At 54.3% G+C, this 23,362-nt stretch overlaps 1 protein-coding gene across 1 annotated transcript in view; it reads left to right on the top strand.

Moving 5' to 3' along the window:
• Positions 1-22,972, top strand: part of GNG7 (G protein subunit gamma 7) — a 134,499-nt gene extending 111,527 nt beyond the window's left edge. The window contains exons 4-5 of the mRNA XM_037505021.2: positions 15,481-15,598; positions 19,404-22,972. Of these exons, the coding sequence (XP_037360918.1) occupies positions 15,518-15,598; positions 19,404-19,529 (207 nt within the window). The 5' untranslated portion in view covers positions 15,481-15,517 and the 3' untranslated portion in view covers positions 19,530-22,972. The remainder of the gene's footprint in view (positions 1-15,480; positions 15,599-19,403) is intronic.
• Positions 22,973-23,362: the final 390 nt, after the last annotated feature.

Genomic DNA, 23,362 nt, shown 5'->3' with positions numbered 1-23,362 from the left:
GGGCCCCACTCCCCACACCTGGTCAGGGCGATGGTGACCTGGAGTGGCTGCAGGCGTGCAGGGGAAGGGGCGGCCGTCCTGGAGCTGAGAGCTAGTCCTGGGGGCCTCGGGGGCAGAAAGAAGTTTGTGTCTCCATTATAGTGAAGTTCAAATACCAACACAGCACCCAGGGCTTTCCAAGGACCCCTTCTTGGGTGCAACCCTCCCCTGAATTTATCTCCCTATGTCCAACGCGCGCTCTCCTTGGTGTGCACTTTTCTGCAGAGTCCATAACAGGGTCTCCCGGCCTGCAGTTGCTGGCTTGTATGTCCCTGTGCAACGTTCACAGTGAGCAGCACCTCTGGCCCCAGCCCCTCCATGCCGAAGCACCTCCAGTGTGACAACTGCTGGTGGGGTCCCCAGTAACCCGCAGGCTCCTGTGGCAGGGTCTGGAGAGCAGAGCTGTCTGTGGAGTGTGCAGGGCCGAGGCATGTGCACCCAGCAGGTGTGTAAGGAAACAAACGTGCAAGCTGAGATGCGTGTGGCACAGCCGTCTGCAAGCCCTGCTCCTCCAGCCTGCCAGGGTGGCTTGCTCCTGACAGTATCTCGGAGGTTTGTTTCACAAACCTCATCTTGTTTCATTCTGGTTTGCTTTGGTATTTTTTTCCCTCTTTCAACATAACCCTCGGCTCCCAGTCCTACGAACACGAACACGGTGTACCCAGGAACAGCCACCCCTGGGCTCCCCATGCATTGTTTGTCTTCTGCCGAGTCTGGCTGGTTGCTTGTGTTCTCTGGTTTGGGTTTTTTTTTTTTTTTTTTCTTTCTTTCCTTCCTACCAACAGGCAGGGGCGGGGGTCGGCCTGCGAGCCCTGGGAGGAAAGAATTCAGAAGCTTAGTGAGCTGTAAAGCTACTGGTTCCGGAAGTTTTAAAGCAAAATGAAGGCTGTTTCTGTTCTTTCTGAAGACAAGGAGTCGTTGCCGCCAGCCTGCCTCCTTCCCCTCCGGACCTGCTGCCAGAAAGCATGAGCTAAGCTAGAAGCTGGAGAACAGAGGACGCAGCTCCTACTGCCAGCCCTCCCACCCCCCAGTCTACCTTCCTCAGGCTCTGAGTCACCAGGGCCACATAGCCCGTCTGCCTGGGTGAGGACACTGAGAGAAGGTGCGGAACTGCCTGGAAGTAGCCAGGGCTCCCTCTGAGCTGGAATCCGCTGAGGCTGCTTCCTGTGCCGTTAGGAGATTAAATGCGTGAAGCACTCACGTCCCTGTTTACAGGAAGCAGGGGCGCGGCTTCACTGCTATTAGACAGGCACCAGAATCGCCTTTGAGTTTAATGCCCTGCCTGCCTCCAGGGCTGTTGAAAGGAAGATGGCAAGGGTCACCCCCGGGGTAGAGACTGTGCACAGCTGGGATTGTCCCATGGACTGGAGTTGTCCCGGGCTCCGTGACCCACATCCAGCACTGAGGGTGCAGCTAGAAGCCAGCCTGAAGCTCATCCTGACCCCCCACCCATGCGTGTAGCAGCTGTCTGTGCCGTGTAACAAATGTTCGTGATCGCAGCAACTTAAGCCATACCTACAGGTAGCCCCAGGGCTCTGAGCTCGCAGCCCTGCTGCGGCAGGCGGCCCCCCAACCCAGGGCCTCACCAGCCTGAAATCCAGATGCCCCCTTTGGAGCTCAAGGTTGTCTTCTCAGCCTTCTAAGTGGCTCCAGAATTGGCTTGCTTACAGCTGCAGGCCTGGGATTCCATCCCCTCCTGGCCAAGCACTGCTCTCGGCTCATGATTCCGCCCAGGCCTTGCTACCCCTACTCTCTTCAGTCAGCCGTGGAGGAGTCCTCTTGTGCCAATTCCCTTTCAAGCTTCAAATCACTTTTTCTCCCTTTGATGGGCTCAACTGATTTATTTGTGCCACCCCAATAATCTCCCTTTCTTCAAGCCACCCTGGCCATGTGATGTGGTCCATGCCTGGAGCCCTGTCCCATCACATTCACAGGCTCTGCCCACACCGGGGAGGACCACACACGGTCAGGGCGACCTCTGCCTGCCATACCTTATTTCTGCTAATGGGCACAGGGCCCCTGCCTGGCCCTTTGCTAGGTTGCTGGTGAAGGTTAAGTGTGACTGAATGGTGTAACAGGCACGTTGCAAATTGCCCAGTAGTCCCCAGGAAGGGGCGGCGGGGGGGAACCTCCTGTGCAAGTTACAGGCCACAGTAAGATTGGGCAAATTAGCTCTGACTCAGAATGAGATCTGAAAACAGCAACAAACCACCAAAAGAAAACCCTGAGTCCATGTCATGCAATTCTTCTTATTGTCCTTCACAACAAAATTCAGGAAAGAGGCTCTGGTGAGAGGTTCTTACCCCGTGGTGCCCACTGAGATATGCCTCCAGGGGACATTGCACCATGTCTGGGGACATCTGTGGTCATCACAGCTGGGGGAGCTCCTGGCAACGAGTAGATGGAGCTCGGCCCCCGCTCCCGTTCCCCCCCCCCCCGCCAATGAGCTGACCGTGATGTCAGCTGGGCTGAGGGAAAAAAAACTAGTTCGGTCCATCCTGCTCGCAACAGCAAGCAACATCTAGAGTCACTCTTTGAAAGGTTGGCTGGAGTTCACTGCCCCACTTCATCCCAGGCGGGGAGGCCAGAGATCCTTCTGGAAGACACTTCTCTCTGAGACACAAAAAGGTCAAATAGCTGGTTTGTGGGACAACTGACTCCAAATGCTCATCGTCCAGAGCATCAGCCCTGGCTATTGTGAACTTGGGAGTCAGCCCTGGGCCCACCCTGGAACCCCCTCTGTGGAGAAGAGAGGGAGACTACAGCTTTCCCTCGGGACCAGCCTGCCTACCCCAGAGTGTCCGGGGCTGTCGGTAAACATCCAGCACTCGGCTGACAACAGGAAACACTCAGCTCCCAGCAGTGGGTTTATGCCTCGCGTCTGCCAGCTGGCAGCCCAGGAAGCCCGAACCGGAGGCAGGAATACCAGCTCCTCTCCAGCCCAGACCTCGGTGCTGACCTCCCTCCTCTGACATGGGGGCGGGGGCTGCGGGACCTCACACACAGGGAGGAGTCCAGTACCCGCCACACAGCCCTCCTGCCACCGAAACCACAGGCCATTCGAAAGCCCTTTCTCTCCTGCCTCTGCCCCACCGGGCACATACTTCACATTCTTTTCCTTTTACGAAGCCCAACCGGCCAACTCTCAGAAGCCTCCGCTGGCACCCCGTTCTTTCTCTTCTGGTAAGAAGACAGCTCAGGCAACAGCTCTGGTGTCAGTTTATCCAGCAGGCCTAGCGGCACTATTCCCAACTATGAGAGCTATGCCTGGAATCCAGAAGGATCGCAGGCATTTTTGTGTCTTGCTGTCATTGCTTCCTGTGCAGTCAGAAAACACCTCGGAAGGTGGACATGGCACCACAAGCCAAAGAGAGAAGCAACATCAGCTCACTTGGGTCTCCAGGGCACCCCGGCCCCCTGCCAGGCCAATCTTGGGCTGCCCAGCTGAGATATGCCCAGCGGTGTGAGCTGCTCCGGACACCCGTGCGAGGAGACAGTGTGCAGGGCCACTCTCCCGTTGGTCTTGCTGCTCAGGCTTGGAACCCCAGGGTCCCTGCAGGGCTGGGGCCACCCCAGGCCTGCTCTCTGCTTCTTGGCTTTGCACCCTAAGACACCTGGGTCCAGCCTGCCCCCCCCCCCATGGAATCCTGGGTACCTATTTACCGTGCATCCCACTCTGGGCAGTTAGGTCACAGTGAAGCTAAGCGTCCCGGACAGATCCGAATCTGAATGCCATCCGGCGTTGGCCACACCTGCACCTGTCCTGCCATCTTCTTGTGCCCCTTAACTCCTAATTTGACATTGACAAGACCAAAGCTGGGCTCAGCTGCCTTGAACCGCCGAGCCCACTTTGCTTGCAGCCATGGGGCAGGAATATGACCCTGAGACACCCTCACAGGGATTCTCCCCGGGAGGGCAAAGGATGATGGTACCTTTCAAAGGATGCACAGTTTGCTCTGCACACATGGCAGCCCTAGCAGAAGCTGGCAGGAAAGTCCCCTCGGCGGGCAGGACTGTCCTGGTGCCCAGTGCCATTAATGTTTCCAGCATTTTGCCAGAAGCCCAAGCAGTGATCTGTCCTCCCCAAAGAAAGAAGTGGTGTGAGATTCTAGGCACTGTCGTGTGTGTTTGGAATCCTCATCCTTGACGGTGAGCTCATGCCACACCCAGGTGCCGTGGCCACACCGAGGTTCTGTGGCGGCGCTATTGGGACCCCCGTCACTGACCCAGGCCGTGAGACAAGGCAGTGAGGAAGAGGATGACAGCCAACCTCCACTCTAGTGCAACTGGGACAGTGTAGAAAGGGGTGTCTGTTGCCTGCTGGTTATCACATACGCTCAACCTGAGCTCAGCGGCATCTTGAGTCCTTCAATGGGAGGTGGCATCACTTTCTGCTAGGCCACGAAGACCTATTGTATTCATGTTTGTCCCCAAAGGTGGCAGGTGGCCAGGCTGCCCTTGTGTCTGATCTTGATAAAGCCTGGTTTGGGAATTAGATTCCAACCCTGGCCTAACTACCACCAACTGTGCAGTCTTTGGGAAGGCTAAGAAGATACTAACATCTTAAAGCCTCAGTCTCCTTATCTGTTGAAACTGGCACAATAATTCCTTCGTGATGAGTAACCACATGGTCCTCACCAACAGTAGGCACTATGAATGCACCACGGCATGTGCATCCCATGCACAAGTGAGCACTCCCATGTGCTTGTCCACAAGCCAACTACACAAATCTTACATTTCCTGCTGGAGTCAAACAAACCTTTGATTGTTTTCATCATCCACTTTAGTTCAGATCAGGAAAGAAACTTGTGGCTTCCATTTCAATGGCAAAACCCAAGTTCTTTTTATCTTCCTTTTAAAAAATGTTTGCTTAAAAAAAAAAAAGTTTGCTTAAAAATGTTACTCAAAAAAAAAAAAAGTTACTCCAGCCACACACTGGAATATTACTCGGTCATGAAAAGGGGGACTGTCACACACTACAGTGTGACTTGACCTTGAAAACATGATACTCAGGGAGAGAAGCCAGACACAAAAGTCCACATGTTGTATGATTCCGTTTATATGAAATGTCCTGTTTCTCTTTAAAATATTGCCTTGGGATGGTTTTATGCAGAGAGATCATACAGTGAGATTTCTTCTAGTAGATGATTCAGGGGACCAGGGAGGATAATATTTTGGGGAAATAAACATCCCAAGAGAGAACTGCCAGCCCTTGGGAGAGGCAAGCAGACGGGTATGCCTATCACCTGGGCCCAACACAGATTCCCAGTGCAAGATGTGAATGGTGCATTGAGTTATCAGGGAGCACCCACACCCAGAGCACAGTTCGTCAACAGGTTTGGGGTAGCTAGCATTACCATAACCCCCATCTGGTGGTGAGGCAGGAGCAGGTACCTGCAGGGCCAGCTCAAAGTTGCCAGTGCTAGGCAGGGTTGAACTGCTCCTAACCCACATGGGTCAGTGGCCTCACCACAGCCCCAGAGCCCCACCCCACCACAGGCTGCAGACAAAGCACCACCCATCAAGGGCTTAAAAACAACAAACACTCATTTTTCACTGCCCTGAGGTTGGAAGTCTGAGCTCAGTCAGGTTCTAATGAAGGCGCTCTTCAGGTTATATACTAGACGTTACCGTCTCAGCTGGTGAAATAACAACTCTGGTCTCTGGGGCCCCTTATTAGCGCCCTAATCCCATTCACAAGGGCCCCATGCTCTAGATCTAGTCGCCTCCCACAAGCCCCACCTCCTGATACCACCACGTTGGGGGTTGAGATTTCAATATGAATGGGGGGTGAGGGGAACACAAAACTTTGGCCCCTAATAGGAAGGACGGGGGTCGCAGGGAAAATTCTTGGCAGAGGAATTGACAAGCTTTGACTTTGCCCTCAACCATTTAAAGGAACGGACCATGGTGGTTTCTGAGTGGAGAGGACAGGATCAAGTGCATGGTCAGAAGCTCACTCTAGCCATTGGGAGGAGAGATGGAGGAGCAGAGATGGTGCCCAGGCCACTGAATGAGGCACAAGAGTCCGCCTGAGGCCGCTAGGGTGCGCTGGCAGTGCAGGGAGGGGCTGGCTGGACGGAGGAGTCCCTGGGGCCCTTTGTCTCTGGCAGTGGCAGCAGCTGGAGAGAATACAGCAGCTGGAGAGAATACGGTAATGGCTCCCTTAACATTGTCGAGGGTTTCTTGGAAACTGTGACTTTAAGTGAAAAGACCACGTAGAGTGAAACCAGGCCCCCCAATAATGTTTCTTTCAGCTTCAGCCCAGATTGTTCTGATTTCTGGTCAGTGTTAAAACGAAACATTATTGGGGGCTAGGGAAGCCGCTATGTGTTTTTCAGATGCTGAGCTCATTCCTCCTGTGTGTAAAATCGCACGCTTCAAATCTGATGTCACTCGCTAACTCCTGAAGTGATATCGAGGACCCCCCCCCTTGCTGGAACTCAACACCCCGACAGCACCCCAAGAGCCCCAGGTGGGAGCAGAGGGCACATGTGCTGCTGTCGGAGGCGAATATTGAGCTAATGGCCCCTGTGATGCCTGGGTGTTCAGGGCCTTCTTGGGGGGTTCACTTCCTGTTCGTTTTCCGCAGGATTTCTCATTTTATCAGATTCTTGCCCCTCCACGACTGTTGTGTTGTGTTGTTCATTCATTCCTTCTAGAATTTCCTACCTGCCTTTCATCTGGGGTCATTTTTCTCTAAAGCCTTTCATTTTACCTTCAAAATGGCAGGTCTGCTGCTAAGAAAGTCAGTTTTTCTTTGTCCAAAAATGCTGTTTTTCACCCTAATCCTTTGAAGCTTATCTTCACGAAGTTGTATTTTCACTGGGTCCTGCTAAGTGTTGGCCCTTTTTCCTCTAGCAGCTTCTGCTTGTTTGTTTTGTAATTAACTGATTTTATTACGGTGTGAGTCATATTTGGTAATACAAACAGATCTTAAATGTGCAGTTTGATGGATTTTGACAAATATGTAGCTGTATTCACCAGCGTCTCATCAAGATAGAGAACATTTTGAATGTCTTCTTGTGACAGACTGTTCCAAGACTCACACACAGCTTCACCTCTAAGCTTGTGCTCTGTCCTATGTGCTGGTATCCCGGGGTATGAATTAACACAGGTTGTTTATCCATCCTCCGGTTGACAGGTATTTGGCTCATTTCCAGTCGTTGCTATTATAAATAAAGGTGCATGGACATCTTGTACAAGTCCCTTTGTGAAAATATGTTTCTGTTTACCTTGGGTAAATTCCTAGGAGTGGAATTGCTGGGTCATAGGTTAAGTATGTGTTTAGCCTTATAAGAACCTGCTACCTCGTCGTCCAGAGTGGTTGTACTTTTATTTTACATTCCCATCAGCAATGTGTGAAACTTCCGTCAAATCTGTCTCCTCCCCAATATTTGGTGTTGTCCGACTGTTTCATTTTTGCCACTGTAGTGGTGAAGTAGCCTCTCTGATGGCTTGAGTTAATGGTTCCCTGGTGAGTGATCACCTAACACACTTCTTTATGTACTTATTGACCATTTCTCTGTCCCTTGTTAGGGCATTTATGCCGCTTGAGGTTCGAGGGCTTCTTGAATCTGAAAACTGAAGGGTTTTTTTCTTATTAATTTTGGGAAATGATTAGCCCCTAGCTCTTCAAGAATTGTTTCTGCCCCATCCTCTCTCCCCGCCTTCCAGAGTTATAAGTGCCTGTGTCTTTGACCTTGCTGAAGCCTGTCTTTCACCTTGTCTCCTGCAGTCCCTTTCCTTTTGTGCCTCCCGGCTTCTTTCTGGACCTTTCCTCTGCCCTATCTTCCAGTTCGGTCACTTTATCTTTAGTTGTCTGTAATAATACTATTTCTTCCATTGAGTTTTTATATTTCCAATACTGGCATTTTCCACATGTCCACTGGCTCTTTTTGCTATAGTTTCCAACTGGCTGCTAAAATTCCAATATGATCTGTTTATCTCCTTGAACATAATTAACACAGTTATTTTAAAGCCTATCAACTCAAGTGTATGAAATGCCTGTGGGTCTGTTTGTACTGCTCATTATTTCTGTGGATTTTTGTTCCTGTGGTCTTACATCCTTGTATGTCTGGTTATTTCTAATTGTGTTCTAGACATTGGAACTGCAGACTTGCTTTTAGAAATAATTTAAAGCCTCAGATGATTTTTTTTTAAGGATTTGTTTTGTTTATTTATGCATACAAGAGTTGGAATGTAGGCCAGCGGTGCCAAGGACGGAGGGGGGGAGGACCGTGGCAATGAGAGGACTCACTAGAGACAGAGTGGGGAGCAGAACAGGCGGATTGACTGAAATGCACTGCTGAGGGGAGCAGCGAGCAAATCAGTAGAGGTCTGCTGCACCATGTGGTTTGCTCCCTGCCTGGGGATCAAACTCGAGCTGCAATGGCTGCTGATAGCTTCATAGTGCTGTGCTTAACCCCTTGTGCCACCAGGGAGGCCCTCAGATGATGTTGATTTTCATAAAGAGTATCTATATTTACTTCTGCCTGGCATCTAGCACTGCCAGACTTAGGATTTGAGATTATTCAAAACTCAGCTGAAGTTACTTTAAGGACCTGTGTATACGTTGTCATCCCAGTTCACACTAAAGAGGAGTTCTCCAAACTTCCTCCCTTAGAAGGTCCCAGATCTCAGACCTCTGTATCCCTTGTGCGGCTACTCCCAACCTCTCAGCAAACCCTTACCCTAAGAAAAAGTGACCCCCACCCCCAGATCCTGGCTGGACATATCCACGATCTTAACAAACTTCCAGTGCCTCCGAGCAGAAGTAGCTATATTCTGTATGACTTTCCCAGTTGCCTCAGCAGGAGGGTTTGTCCATGTGAGCTCTCGGGGCCACCGTTGTGCAAGCCAGAATCTGCAGATAGAGATTTTCATCCAAAGTCCAGGTCGCGTAGGAGGAGGCCGTTAATGTAGGTCACCATGATCTTAAAACCACAGAACACCAAACCCAGGATTCATCACCAGCTTTGTGAACACCCTCTTATTTTACGGTTGAGGGAGCTTAGGCCCAGGTCAAAGCAGAACGAGAGTGAACAGAGGAGTCCCGTTTCTAGGCGTGCTCTGTGCTGTGTCACCAGGACCCAGCAGCCGCCTTCGTCCCTTGGAGTGAGGTCCCTGGGCATGACCCCACCCCTCCCTGAGACCTGGGAGTTCTGTGGACTCCAGGAAGCATGCGCAGCTCCAGAGGGCAGAGTAAGGGACTCCACTTACTCTTGGAGCCCGTAGCCAAGCTTCAGGGGATCCAGTATCACCTGAACCTGGCTCATGAGGAAAGGGATTTGCATGTATGAAGAACCTCTCAGGAGTCTCGGTGTCTGGCTCTCCCTCTAATTTCATCCATTCCTATTTTGAATGTAATCACTTCACTCTATTGCGGTCTCCCCAGGCCAGGTGGACTTTTCACTATTCCCTGACCCTCCCTGGTCTCTGCAGGTGAGGGGTGTGGCCATCTTAGGCAAGCAGGCTCAGTGAGGCGAGGCATTTTTCAGTTGCTTCCAGCAAACCAGCCTGTCCACATCGGCCGGGCCCAGGCTGCTCAGGGCTCTGTGTCTCGCTTCCGTCTCCAGCAGCTGTGTTTATAGACGACGGTCACCCCAGGTCCCCTCAAGAGAGCCCTCTCCTGGCTGCTGGCCTCTGGGACCCCCTGCTCCCTGGCACAAGAGCTTGGGGACTGAGGCTTTGCAGGCACAGCAGAGAGGGACCTGGACATTCCAGAGGAACTCAGTGATGCTCAGAGGCAGGAATAACTTTCCCCAAACCTTTCACACAGTTTTGGGAACCAGGGAAGAATTCAGATCTGCCACTTTCCAGGGCAACCACCTTCCAAGGGTCCCCCTCTAGATGCGTGATCTTGTCCCCTCAGATGTGTTGCTGCTTGAGGTTGAGGGGAAGCTCTGGCCCTGTGTGCCTTCTAGTCACAGGCTTCTTAAAGGCTAAGAAAGTTAAGCCCACTTTTGAAATAAACTTCTGTATCCTTTCAGTATAAAGTGTTTGCATTTTGCAAAAACAAACCTCTTCTAGCTGCATATTCTTCTGATAAGGGAGCGCCACAGAGGCTTTCGCTCCTGCAGCCAGGAGACACTGGGCGATGTCTGGGGGCATCTGTGGTTGCCATCACTGGGGGTCCTCCTGGCATTGAGTGTGGGTTAGGGATACCCCACAGTTCCCAGGATGGTCCCATAGAAAATGACCTGCCCCTCATGTCACCAGTGTTGGGAGGGATGCCGGGGACCTGCTCTAAACTAGGCGTTCCCCAGTCTTGCCGTCCCCCGGCCCAACAGGAGAAACGCTGCCACTCCCCATGGTATTGTTTAATCCCATGTGCACTGGAGCTCATGTCTCAGCGCAGACCTGAGTTCAGGGTGTAATAGTTCAGGGTGACGACCCGCCCTGTATCATTATCACAGCCTCTGTCTATTGCGGGAGAGGTGGTCGTCTCGCTTGCTTTGGTCCTGCATGTTAGCTTCTGCTGGAGCCAGCTTAAACGTGGTGCGGCTTCTGAGTGCTTCATTTGGAGCCAGCCCACAGCCTGGTGGCGTCTGTGATTCTATTTTTAGATCAGCCTCGCCCCAAGCCGTGCCCTGACCTTGCCAGTCCTGACCCAGTCTCCCCACAGAGGCAGAGCTGGGAGCAAGTCAGGAACGTGACTGCCTGCCTCACCCCTCCTTTCTGAGGCTACCACTACACCCTCTCCCCCACCTCCAGGGCCATGCTGGCCTTCTGGAGCCTTCCAAGGCCCTCCTGAACCAAGGCAGGCCAGGCCTGACCAGGGTGCCCAGCATATCACGTGCCTTCTGTGGGGAGGCAGCTGGTAAGGAATGTGCCCAGCTGACTCAGCGCCTCCCATTCTGCTGGAGTCGGCCTCGTCCCTGGGGCATGGCTGGTGCTGAGTCAGTAACCAGCTGTGACAATGCCAGGCCAGGGGCAAGCCTGATGCATGGGGGGTCTGTGATGCAACCTATGTCTGAGCATGGCACCCCAGCACTCACATGCACGTACACCCACACACCTGGGCTCAGGCACACACAGAAACACACACACACACGTGCACATCAAGATACATGCTTGTGCCCGTGCACAGAAATATGTGCTCACAGCCCAACACCCACTAGTGTACACATAAGTACAAGTGCCCACATGCACACATACACCCAAGTGTACCTGTACACACACACCTGTGCATACAGACATGCACACTGACACACTGCACATTCACAAGCACACACCCACAAACATGCATGCATACAAGCACATACACCCACATACACGTATGCACACACAGCTCACATCCAGCACACACATATGCATGTGTGCACACATGCCGCTCATGCAGATACGTACATGCACATGCATGCATGTGCACAAACATACACACCTGTGCCCGCTCATGTGTGTGCATGCATGCATGCATGCAAGCACACGTGCACTCTGTATAAATACACCGTTCTGGGCATCTGGGTTCAGCCAGCCCAGAGGGAGCCCTCGGGGTACTGTGCTTGGATGGGGGGCCCACGGTTCTCCAGGGTCCCTGCTCACGGGGGGGCCATGGCGGCAGCGTCCACTCTGGGTGGATGGAGTCTCCAGGTTGGTGGACACCTCTGAGTGTAGATGCTGAGGAGGACTCCTTAGTCTTCCAAGGAAAACACGCCTCGGGGCCAACCCGTTTGTTCACTGTAGGCGTCTATATTTAGCACTGAGTAATTTTGGTGTTTCTAAGCTGAACCAAGGGCTTGGATGTTTTGTGGCTGCTTTGAAGCTCTTGCTGAATCAGAGCCCTCTGGAAGCCCACACGCAGGATTCTGTGTGACCTCAGCAGACACACCAGCCTTTTCTGACCCAAAAAGGGACCTGGGTGCCTGTTGGAAAGGGAGGCAGGCAGTGTGGAGGGCGTGGCATTTTCACTGAAACGTTTTTTTGGAGCTCGCCTTAGAGTCAAAGGCAGTTGTAACAAATCACAGAGAAGTTTCTATACCACTGTTTTCCCCAATGGTAGCAATCTGTCAGAGTTTGGTCAATGTCCCAACCGGGTCGTTGGCAATGAGGCGATCCCCCGCCTTCCTCAGCTGCACTGGGGTGTGAGTGTGAGCCCTGCACACTACCGTCACCTGTGCAGGCGCGTGTACCCATCACCACCATCATGATACTCACCGTGTCAGCACCACGCGGTGCTCGCTCTCCTTTCTTCCTCCCAGCCCCTCCCCCCTCCCCAGCCCTGGCCACTGTGAATCCATCCTCCCCTCTGCCATCCTGTCATCTCAACAGTGCTCTGTAAATGGAGCCAGGCAACCTCCAGGGATTGACCTTTTCTCTTCACATAACTCCCTGGAGAATTATCCAACATAGTCTGTACATCAAACAATCCATACCTTTTTATTGCTGAGTGGGAAATGTTTTGAACATCTGAAATCCACCTCCACTTTCCTGCAACTACCTGGCTCTGCTGACTACAAAGCAGGCAGTGATGGGAGGTGTCACGGAGGAGTAGACTGCTACTTCATGGCGAGCTTGTGGACGCAGGCCAGGTCGTGGGGTGCTGGGGAGGAAGAAGTCCGGGCACTGTGCAGGGCTGAGCAGCATCCCTGGCCCCACCCACTGGATGCCAGGAGCACCCCCAGTCACGACAGCCATAGATGTCCCCAGACATGGCCCAGTGTCCCCTGGGGTCAAGATCACCCCAGGGAGACACCCTGTCCCAGGGTTTACTAAATGAAGATTAGATGGGAGAAGTAGAACTTCTCCTGCCTTAAGGGACAGAAAAAAAACTGCATAACTGAATTATGAAAATAAATGAATATCACTCTATATTGCTAGTGGGAAGATAAAATGGAACAGCCACTCTGGAAAAACAGTTTGGCATTTTCTTAAAGAAGAAACATGTAATTACACTCCTCAGCATTTATCCCAGAGAAATACAGACTTACATTCACACCAGTATTTATAGTAGCTTTGTTTATGATCACCACAAACTGGAATCATCTCAGATGTTCTTTAACAGTTAAAGAAGGGTTAAATGGTGGCACATCCATGACGTGGAACACTACTCAGCCCTGAAAAAGGAATGCTATCCATCTCTGGAGCTCAGCCAGGTGCTGTGGCCTGGTCTCACATAGCCCAGGTGGCTCTCCAGAGAATTAAACCAAGTGGCAAAAAAAAGTCAATCCAAAAGGCTACGTACCATGTTGTTTCACTTATATAATCTCAAAGCAACAAAAATATGGAGGCAGAGACCCTGTCGGTGTTGCCAGGGCCTGGGTGTGAGGATGGGTGTGAGAGATGGCCACCTGAGGTGGGGAGAATGTCCTGCTCCTTCCCTGCATCCGTGTCACATCCTGACTGTGACACTGACAACAGTTTTACAAGATACTAACTCTGGGAAAACTGAGTGCTGAGAATACCAGCTCTCTCTCTCTTTCTCTCATTGCAGCAATTACATGGGACTCTACAGGCATTCCAAAATTTAAATATAATTAGGAAATAAGTGAATAAAAATATTTTGGAAAGGAAATTGAAATTAAAATTATTCCCAATAATAGCAAAGCGGGACTCGTTGGCACAATGAAGTGTTGACCTTCCTGATGGGGAGGTGTTTTCCCCTCCTAAATCGTGATTTCTAGCTCCGCAGGCTGCTGGGGAAGCAAACAGATCAATAGATGTGGTTTGGTGCAGTAGAAACAGCAAATGCTCTCCCCACCAGATGGCTGCAGGATTAGCTGCAGGTCTACTTAGGGTTCAGGGAGAGGGTTTATCTGTACCATGCACACCCAAGGAAGCTGTAGTGGTATGAATAGTACTGCTGCCCGCCCCCCAAGTTCTACATCCACCCAGAACCTCAGAACATGATATTATCTGGAAATCGGGTCTTTGCAGATGTGATGAGTTAAGATGGGGGTCACGCTGGAGTTGGTTGGCCCAATGTGCCAGGGACCCTTAGAAGGAAGTTTGGACACGGGCACAGAGGAGCGGCCACGTGGGGACAGAGGCAGGGATCTGAGTGATGCAGCTGCAAGCCAAGGACTGCTGCTGGCCACGTCAGACGCTGGACATGGCAGGAAGGCCCTTCCCCTGGCATCTTTGGAGGGAGCAAGACGGTATAACCCTTTGATGGTGGGCTTCTGGCCTCCAGAATGTGAGAGAACAGATTCCTGTAAGCCATGCAGTCTGTGGTTGTTTGTTATGGCCACCCTAGAAGAAAATAGAGGAGCTTGAGCCCCAATATATCAGAAAATGCTGGAAAATCCTGCACAACATGCAAACTCCTTCAACCTTTGGTGATCCCCAACTCTCAGTCTTCCTTCCCCGGCCTCCCTCGTGGCCTATTGGTTAATTCTCAGCACTACCACTGCTATGGCCTGAGCTGGATCCCTAGGCAGGGAGCTGACCCACATGGCGCAGCAGACCTCTCCTGTCTCCCCGCTGCTCCCCTCAGCAGTGTATCTCAGTGGATCCGCCTGTTCTGCTCCCCACTTTGTCTCTGGTGAATCCTCTTAACCCCTGCACCTCTGGCCTACACCCTAGTTCTTGTATGCATAGATAGATAGATAGATAGATAGATAGATAGATAGATAGATAGACAGATCTTTTTTTAAAATTTCCCTTCCAGGCCTCCCTGATGGCTCAGCGGTCAAGCGCTGGGCTGCAAAGTTGCCCGCAGCCTCTGCAGCGCCGGTTCAATCCCCAGCCTCCAGCGAGGGTCCCACATGGCACACAGACCTCTCCTGCAGCTCCTGCTGCTCCCCTCAGCAATGTATTTCGTCAGTCTGCCTGTTCTGCTCCCCGCTCTGGCTCTGGTGAATTCTCTCACCCTCCTGGGCTTCTGACTGTACCCAGTCTGTGATTAGCCCCAAGCCACTCCCACACAGACACCAAGAGCTAATCACATGTTGCTCCTGTTTGGCCCGGGCGGCGGGAGTGAGGACCAGGGACAGCCAGCCTAGGCTGGGGAAGGTGGCCTGGAGCCGATGAGTGGCAAATCTAACCCAGCATCTGAGTCCAGAGGCCTCCATGGACACATGGTGCCATTGACTGGACACACTGGTTGCCAAAGCCATGGCCCACGAGGTCAGCCATTCTTTGCGCCAGTTTGCAGGAGGGAGAAAGAAAAAGGAAGAGAGAGGGAGGGAGGAAATAGACCCAGATCTTCCAGGGAAGGGGTACATATGTGGGGCCCACAATGCATAATGTCCCCAGGTAATTCTCCTCCATTGTGCCTCATCTGGGTGTCAGGGGACATGTGTGGTCCTCAGTAGTGGGGTGCTCCTGGTGAATGGGTAGGAGTAGAGATGTTGCTCAGGACCCCACATTGCCCAGGATAACCCCTTACAGGGAACGATCCAACCTAGGGAGACCTCCAGAAGGGGGTGTCTGGCTCCCCCCTCAGCTGTGTACCCCTGGGCTTCCTGAGTCAGCTCACTCCCTCTGCTTCCCCCATAGCTCTCTGGACGCCGGGGCCCAGAGCTGATGGCAGACAATGTCAGCCACTAACAACATAGCCCAGGCCCGGAAGCTGGTGGAGCAGCTCCGCATCGAGGCCGGGATCGAGCGCATCAAGGTGAGTAGGGGAGGGCGGCGCGGAGCCGGAGCCCCAGCAACCCCAGGTGAGAGGCTGGCGGGAGGAAGGGGTTTCCTCTCTGCCTGCACCTGTCTGTGTGACTTTGGGAGACCCCATGAACTTCCCGACACCTCCGTTTCCTTGTGGAAAGAGGAGCAGGTATGAGCCTGTGCTGTGGGGCATGGTGCCCTCCGATGTGTCACTGCCAGAGAGAGGCCAGTGGCGAGGCGGGCTTGCCCGGCCTTGGGGCCCTGCCCTGCAGAGTCCCCAGAAAGCTGCCCTGGTCGTACCAGAAGGGTCAGCACGAAACAGGCACCTTCTCTCCTGCCCCCTGGCCCCGTCTGCTCAGCCCCCTTCCGCATTAAGACTGTCGCAGATAGAGGTTGGAGGCAGGGCCCAGGGAAGAGCGGACGGAGGGCTTCTCATCATCTGCTCTCTGCATTGTTTGAATTCTTGGAAATAAGCATGTTTGCTTTTTATGCCAAAAAAAAAGGAAAAGAAAAAGAAAAGGACAGCAGTTCCTGCTCAAAGATGCTTAACCTGTCAGGGACCAGGACTTGCAAAGCAAAATAAGATAGTGATCGACAATCAGCCCTGCCAACAGAATTGTTTTTTTAAATTATTTGCAAAGCATGAAGTGAATTGTTTATTTCAAAGTGCATGACTCAGTGGCATTTAATACATTCACAGTGTTGTACAGTCACCACTTCTTTCTTAGTTCCAGAATATTCCATTACCCCTAAAAGAAGCCCCATCCCACTGGCAGTGCTCCCCAGCCCCTGGCACCATGAACCCACTCTCTACCTGTGGCTGTGCCTGTCCTGGATGTTTCCTGTCAGTGGCCTCACACCGCGTGGCCTCGTGTGTCTGCTTCTCTCCCTGAGCGTCGTCTGTGCAGGGGCCCTCCCTGTGGTAGTGAGTGTCAGAGCTGCCCCCCTTTTCACGCCCAGTGATGTTCCTATGTGGGGGGACACACATTGTATGTACGTAGGTGAATTTGAAGACCACGGGGGACACCAGCACATCCAGACTCAGAAGTTTCCCCTTTCAGAGAGCATGAGCCAGATGGGCCAGCCGTGGCCCCTGCTTGAGAAAAGCCTCTGACGCTTTTCTGAGCCCTGAGCACACATGCAGGGCCCCCGCGGCCCCGGCCAGCCTGCAGGTGACTGGGTGAGGGCCCAGTCTCTGTTTAAAGACCCAGGTGGTTCGGCTTCTGGATTTGCCCGGCTCCAGCTCTGCCTTGTCCTGCAGGCCTTTGAGGTTTAGTCAGTGGTGGCAGCCCCAGGAGACTCCCCACTGTGGCCTCCAGACTGGAGGCCTGGCTGGACTGGAGGCCCGGCAGACTGGAAGCCGGGGAGGGGGGCGGGGGGTGAGGGGGAAGGGGACCCCCAGCTGAACCCCACGGCTGACTGGTACAGAATTCCAATTCCTCCCACTCCAGAGCCCTCAGTCTCTTTTCAGAGGGTGTTCAGTGGATGGGAGGCACCCCCAACCTTGCATCCCGGGGGCATCTGCTTTACACAGGGTCCCCTCGTTTAAATCTCAGTCTCATCTAAAAACACATTCACACATCTAAACACATTTGACCAAACACCTGGGTTCCATCACTCAGCCAAGTGGACACATAAATCACCCTTCACCCGTGTTTCTGTTCCGACCTCACTCCTTAGCACCTGCCGGTCCCCAGCCCCTGCTGGTGGTCCTCGGAGAGGGCGGCTGGCCTGGCCAGGCCTGCACTGACAGCCAGGCTGCGGAAGGCCGTGGGGCAGTTCTGATGCGCCCGGCCAGGTGGGGAGGAGGCCCCTCCAGCCCCCAGGGGAGGGATGCCTCCCACAGGCTGTCTGAATGTTCCAGAACTCTGAGCATGCAAAGCATTCCTGGGGCTGAAGAAAGAGAAAGCCCCAGTGAAGTGGTTTTCCTTTAGTGAGCCAGCGCCAGCCCCCGGCCCAGGACAGCCATGATTCATCCCTCCCGTTTGAAGTTCAGGAGGAGCCCCCGCCGCCCCTTTGAAAGTCGGGATGGGGGGAAGTCAGGACGTGACCCATTCTCCTCCCAGAGCCCAGAACGGCCACCAGAACCGCAGAGCACCAGCACGTCTGAGCTAATGAGAGGCCCTCGCAGGCCTGGGCGCAGGGCGGCCCCGGCATCCGGAGCCAGAGCCTTCCTGTCAGTGCCTGGGCCGGAGCCCTCACGCCAAAGCCACCACGCCAGCTATTTCCAGGGTGCAGATGCTATTTCTGTCCTCGGGAGGGCTGCTTTCCAAACAGAGCTCCAGAAACCAGAGCTGATGGGACTCATCATAGGCAGCGGCCCAGAGCGGCAGCCAGAGGCGGGCGCCCCGCTGGGTGCAGTGCCCGGCCGACTGGCCAGACCCAGAACAAGGCTGCGGACCCCGCGTCCAGGGCGAGCTGGTGCTCCTCGGGCCCAGGGGCTTGGGCCTGGGATGCAGGGCCCCCAGAGATGGCAGACACCAGGACCGTGTTCAGCCCTTGCTGTCATCCCGGCCTCAGCTTCCCTTACCCTGCCCCCGCCCCCCGCTGTCTGCCCTACAGGCGCGAAAGCAGAGGGGGGCGCTGACAAAGGGGTGCTGTTCTGCAGAGAGACAGTTCCCACCACAGAGATGAGGTCCAGGCACCCCCATTTCCGGAGACCTGAAACCCCAGCCTGACTGGGCAGGCAGAGGGGAAGGCACCGCACACAGCACCTCCAACTGCGTGGCCAGGAGGAAGGAGGTGCATGGTTGCCGGCAGCCAGCAGGGGGGCCCCCCTTTTATGACCCCACAGACCTCCCTAAATGCCCCTTTCCCCCTCACATCAACTTTCCTAGGATAAGGTGGACCCACTCTCATCACCTTCCTCCTCCTCGGGGAACCCTGATGCCGTGGCCCTAAGTGCCAGCCTCCTGCCTGGGTTACCGGGACCCTGACTGGTTCAGAAGCTCCCATCCCCCGTTGATCATGACCATGTCCAGGCAGGTCCTGCCTGTGGTGGGGATAGAGATTTAGATAATCCCGAAGGGGGTCCCACCTCGCCTTGACCTGGGCTGTTCAGAATCTGATCACTTCTGCTGAGGGAGGTCCGCCCGTGGTACAATACTCATAACAAAACTTTCCAGTCATGATATTTATCACTTTCAGTGTTAAACAACTATTACCTCTAATTCCAGATTATTCCATCCTCCCCAAAAGAAGCCCCATCTCCATCAGCAGTCACCCCATATCCTGGCACCATGAACCCCTCTCTGTTGCTGTGCCTGTCCTGGACGTTTCTCGTCAAGGACTCACACCGCGTGGCCTTGTGTGTCTGGTTCTCTCCCTGAGTGTTGTGTGTTCAGGGTCCCTTCCATGGTGTCAAGTGTCAGAGCTGCCCCCCTTTCCGTGGCTGAGCCATGTGGAGAGACACAATGTGTGTGTCCCTCCTCCATGAATGGACATTTGGGTGGTGTCCACCTTATAGCTGTCCTGGCCATGCTGCTGCAGACATAGGACCATCAGTCCCTCTTTTTTTAAAAAAAAAAAAGATCTATTTATTTTTGTGTAGAAAAGCTGGGGTGCAAGCCAGAGGTGCAGGCAGTGAGAGGATTCACCAGAGAGAGTGGGGAGCAGAACGCAGGCAGATCTACTGAAATCCACTGCTGAGGGGAGCAGCGGGCGAGTCAGGAAAGGTCTGCTGAGCCATGTGGGTAGCTCTCTGGCCTGGATCAAACTCAGACGTGGTGGTGATAGCCAGAGACTGAACCCCCAGGCCGCCAGGGAGGCCCCATCAGCCCCTCTTATCTTCCTCTTGTCCTTGTGCCTGCACACAGGTCTCCAAAGCCTCGTCGGAACTCATGAGTTACTGTGAGCAGCATGCCCGGAACGACCCCCTGCTGGTTGGCGTCCCTGCCTCCGAGAACCCCTTTAAAGACAAGAAGCCTTGTATTATCCTATAGCTGTTTCCTCGTGTGCTCGACTCCTCTCTCGCTGTCTCTCACTCGCTGTCTCTCTCTGGCTCAGTCAGGCATCGTTCAGCACGTAGCCCGAGCCAAACAGTTCAAGCCCCCAGCATTTTCAGTTCCAAACCACGGGCACACAGTTACCCGTCGGCGCCCTCTGGGTCTCGATGGGTTTCCAGGCCTGACGGCGCAGCCCTCTCATGGGCGGGAGAGAAGGCAGTGGCCTCACAGCCGCTCCCCGTCAGGAATAACTGAAATTCCCGACATGGTGACGATTCTTTAAGACTCTCCATTGCCCGGACTGTGGCCTGAGCCCCTCTGGGCGGGAGAGGGGGCAGGAGCAGGTGCATGCACACCAAGCCAGGCCCCCGGCCAGGTCAGTCCCGTACAATTGGCCATTTGTGAAAAGACTTTGACCAGCTTGCTGCCTCGATGCTCTATTTTATTTTTATTTTTCAAGCAGAGGGAAATTGGGTAGTGGGGTGGGAGTGGGGGACATAAGGAACTTTTTGGTAAAATCTCTCCTTTTCATGTAAAAACTTGTTTTTCCATACTGCTAAAATCAGGTTTTCATGGCTGAACTAACAGCTAATCTTGGTGTAACCATACACAGATGGATTTTAGGGGCCAGGAGGGAGGCAGAGCCAGGAGGGGTGTGTTGTCTGTGAAACTCACCCTGTGTCAGCGAGTGTCACCCCAACACATGACAATTCTGTGGCATGTGCCACTAACAGCCACGCCACAGGCCCCGCCCTCTCTTCAGGAACCTGCTGTGCTCTGCTGTGCTCTGCCATGCGTGAGTGATCGGATCTGGCGCCTCCTTTTTGTCCACGTCCACGCATCGCTGTGGCCGTTTTCCAAGCAGAACAGCCACAGTGCAATGGGGGTGGGGGGGCTACTGGGGGGCCGCCTGGACTTCAGCACCTGCAAATGATCTATAAGCTGTTCTGAAGGCTGCAGAGATGAGCTCTTTTGTCCCAAAAACGAAACCCACTGGCAGCTCTGCTCCTCCCACCCCCACACTCGGGGACGTTTCACTTTCACACCCCAAACAGCGCGGAACTTCTGGTTGGAGGAAGTGAGATGTGCTGCGAGTCGAATTCATCACTCAACCTGGCGGACGGAAATTAAAGATGTCATGGGATTGAAGGTTGGAAGCAAGGTGGCGCTTTTATCTAAACCACTTTTTCCTCTATTACGAAGTTGACCGTGAAAGGAGCAGGAGTGTGAAGAGTCTGTTGTGCCCCCTCCCACACCTGCCGGTGTTGCCCACACCTCCAGGGCCCCACCCGCAACCCGGGGTCCTTGCCTGTGCTGTCCCTCACCACCCGATGGGCCTGGAGGCAGACAGTGGGGGGAGGAGGCAGCCCAGCGCTGCCCTGCGCCCCCTGTGGAGGTCAGAGCACCAGGGCCCACACTCGGAGGGTCCTGCAGGCCCTAGGCCTGGGTCTTCACCTTCCAGGCAGAGGAATCACGCAGGCACAGGGCCGGGGCCAAAGCCCTGACCTGCCAGCGCTTCTGCGTGCCCTGAGCCCCTCAGGCGGTGCCAAGGGTCAGCTGTTGACAAACCTAAGAAGGCTTTGGGGGCTGCAAGTGGAAGGTGCCCTCCAGGTGGGCTGGCTCCCAGAGGGTACAGACTGTAGGGCCGAGTCTTTCTCCCCAGCACCCCGCTCTCTCTCGGCCGGTCCGGGAGCACCAGGAGCTTTGGGGAGACTGGCTTCTCCAAACCTGCGGTCGGACAAAGGAAGCCACAAAGGCTCCCGAATGCTGAAGGCTCTTTTCGTTGGGCAGGGAGCCATCGTGCCTGGCAGGACGGCAGAGCACGATCCAGGCCACGCATGCGTGCCGACAAGGGTGAACCCCACCTCCTCGGCCCTCCCACCAGCCATCTGGGGAACTGGTGACCAGTGCACCCCCTTTGCTCTGTGAAAGAGGCCTTAATCCCTTGAGCCCAGTCACATACTTGCATGCTGGCCCTTCCTCCTGTAATGCCCGATGTCCCAGGCCCTCTGGCCACAGGCCCCAAGGAGTATGGGAGGTCCCGAACTCAGGGTCAGGAGCCCCCAAGAGTCCAGACCTCTCTTTCTCTCTCTGCCCCTTCCCCAGCCAGTTGTGCCAAGCCCAGCCCCACCTTTGTCCCCACTGGAGTGACCCCGGATAAGCCAAAAAAGTCTAGGACCACTGGACGAAGGGTGGTGGAGTTGAACCCAAGCTCATTGTCCCGCTGCCTCCTCTGGACTGAGCCACTAACTGACCCCAAGCCCTGGAGGAGGGGCCGGAGCACCAGAGAGGGCCTCTCAAAGAGATCTGAGGCCCCGGGGGGCCACGCATCTGGGGGCACTGAGGTCCGGAGAAGGTGAGGACGGGCCAGCCACCCTCCTCTGTACACCTGCTCAGCACCCCCAGGTGCCCGCCCGGCCCCTGAGCTGGTGACCAGGTGCCTCGTCCTCAGACCCCAGGGAGGTGGCAGTTGGCAGAAGCCATGGCAGATTTCCTTCTGGCTGAGGGAAAAGGCCTTTCTCCCTTTCTCCCTTTTAGAGTGAATCTCAGTGTCCACAGTGTAGACTGGAGGCGTCGGCTATGCTTGCCCCGTGTCCGGGATGAAAACATGGTTTCTGGGGCGCTTGGGCAATGGTGTGGTGGCAGCAAGGGCCTCGGGAAACCAGCGTCCCTCCTCCATTCCCGGGGTTGAAGGGCACACAGGCGGGGAGGGAGTATCCCCTTCTCCTCACCGTGTCTCAGTGTTCCCGAGGGGCCCCCACCCCACCCAGTGGCCTCTGGGGCTCCTCCCGCCCCCCCCCCACTCCAGGAAGGAGCTAGAACACACACCCCTCCCCCATCTTCCAAGATGACCTCCAGGCCAGGGATTAAGTGAGTGGGCAGTGGCCTCTGGCCTCCAGGCTAGCCCGGGACCCAGGCTATGTGGTGTCTCTTCCTTTCCCAAGGCCCTTTTTGGTGCCACCATGCCGGGGGACGGGACGCTGGACCCCCAGGCCTCTCATCCATCTGAAGAATCCCGCCTGCGCTCAGGGAGGGCGGCAGGCAAAGGCCAGGGACCCATCAGGCCGAGAGTGACTGGGGGCAGGTTCGGAGCCAAGGTGGGGCCACCAAAGGTCACTGGCCCTTCAAGAAGACCTACAAAAAGCCAGCATGCCACGGGCTCCCCGAAACGAAGCCATATATCGGACACTGCCCGCTTTCTTGTCTGTCCACGGAAACCATTGCCAAATGCGAAGACCAGGTCCCGGCTTGCAGAAGCAATCTGTGGTTCTAGCAGGTTCTACCCCCTCTGCGTTTGGATGTCCCGGTAGTTTTTATTTCAGATTTTTAAAAAATAATTCCGTGTGTGCCACACCTACTTTCTCTCAGTGTTTTAATATTGTGTGGAATTGTTAATACAAAGTGAATCAATCTACAATAAAAGGCTTAGTTTTCCTTTTCTCCTGGCTGTGGGCCCGTCCTTCCCTCCCTGGGGGCTGGGGCAGACCAGGGGGGCCTGGCCCCCCTGGAAGGGAGAGACTGCCCCCCTAGCCCCGGCCCCTCGCCTGTCAGCAAAGAGGCAGCACAACTGCAGGCAGCAGTGCGAAGGAGTGATTTTCAGCTTTGAGGGGCTTTCTGGCTTGTTTTGAGGGGAATAAGGAGGCGAGGCCGTCCGCAGAGATGGATGCTGGGAGCGCGCACCGCCGGGTTAGGTCATGTCTGGTTGGCATGGCCCGTGGACTGTGCCTCCATCTCCCTGGGCTCAGAGCCTGGGAGGAGCTTCATCTCACTCTTTGGCCTGTCACCTACCCTCCAGTCTCCCAGAGACCACCCTTGACGACCATGGACTC

The sequence above is a fragment of the Talpa occidentalis genome, unplaced genomic scaffold (assembly GCF_014898055.3).
Source record: "Talpa occidentalis isolate TD23 unplaced genomic scaffold, MPIMG_talOcc4v2.1 talOcc4.12, whole genome shotgun sequence".
In the NCBI taxonomy this organism is placed as follows: Eukaryota; Metazoa; Chordata; class Mammalia; order Eulipotyphla; family Talpidae; genus Talpa; species Talpa occidentalis.
Note: the sequence above shows the minus strand (reverse complement) of the source record. Positions and strands in the feature narration are given on the sequence as shown.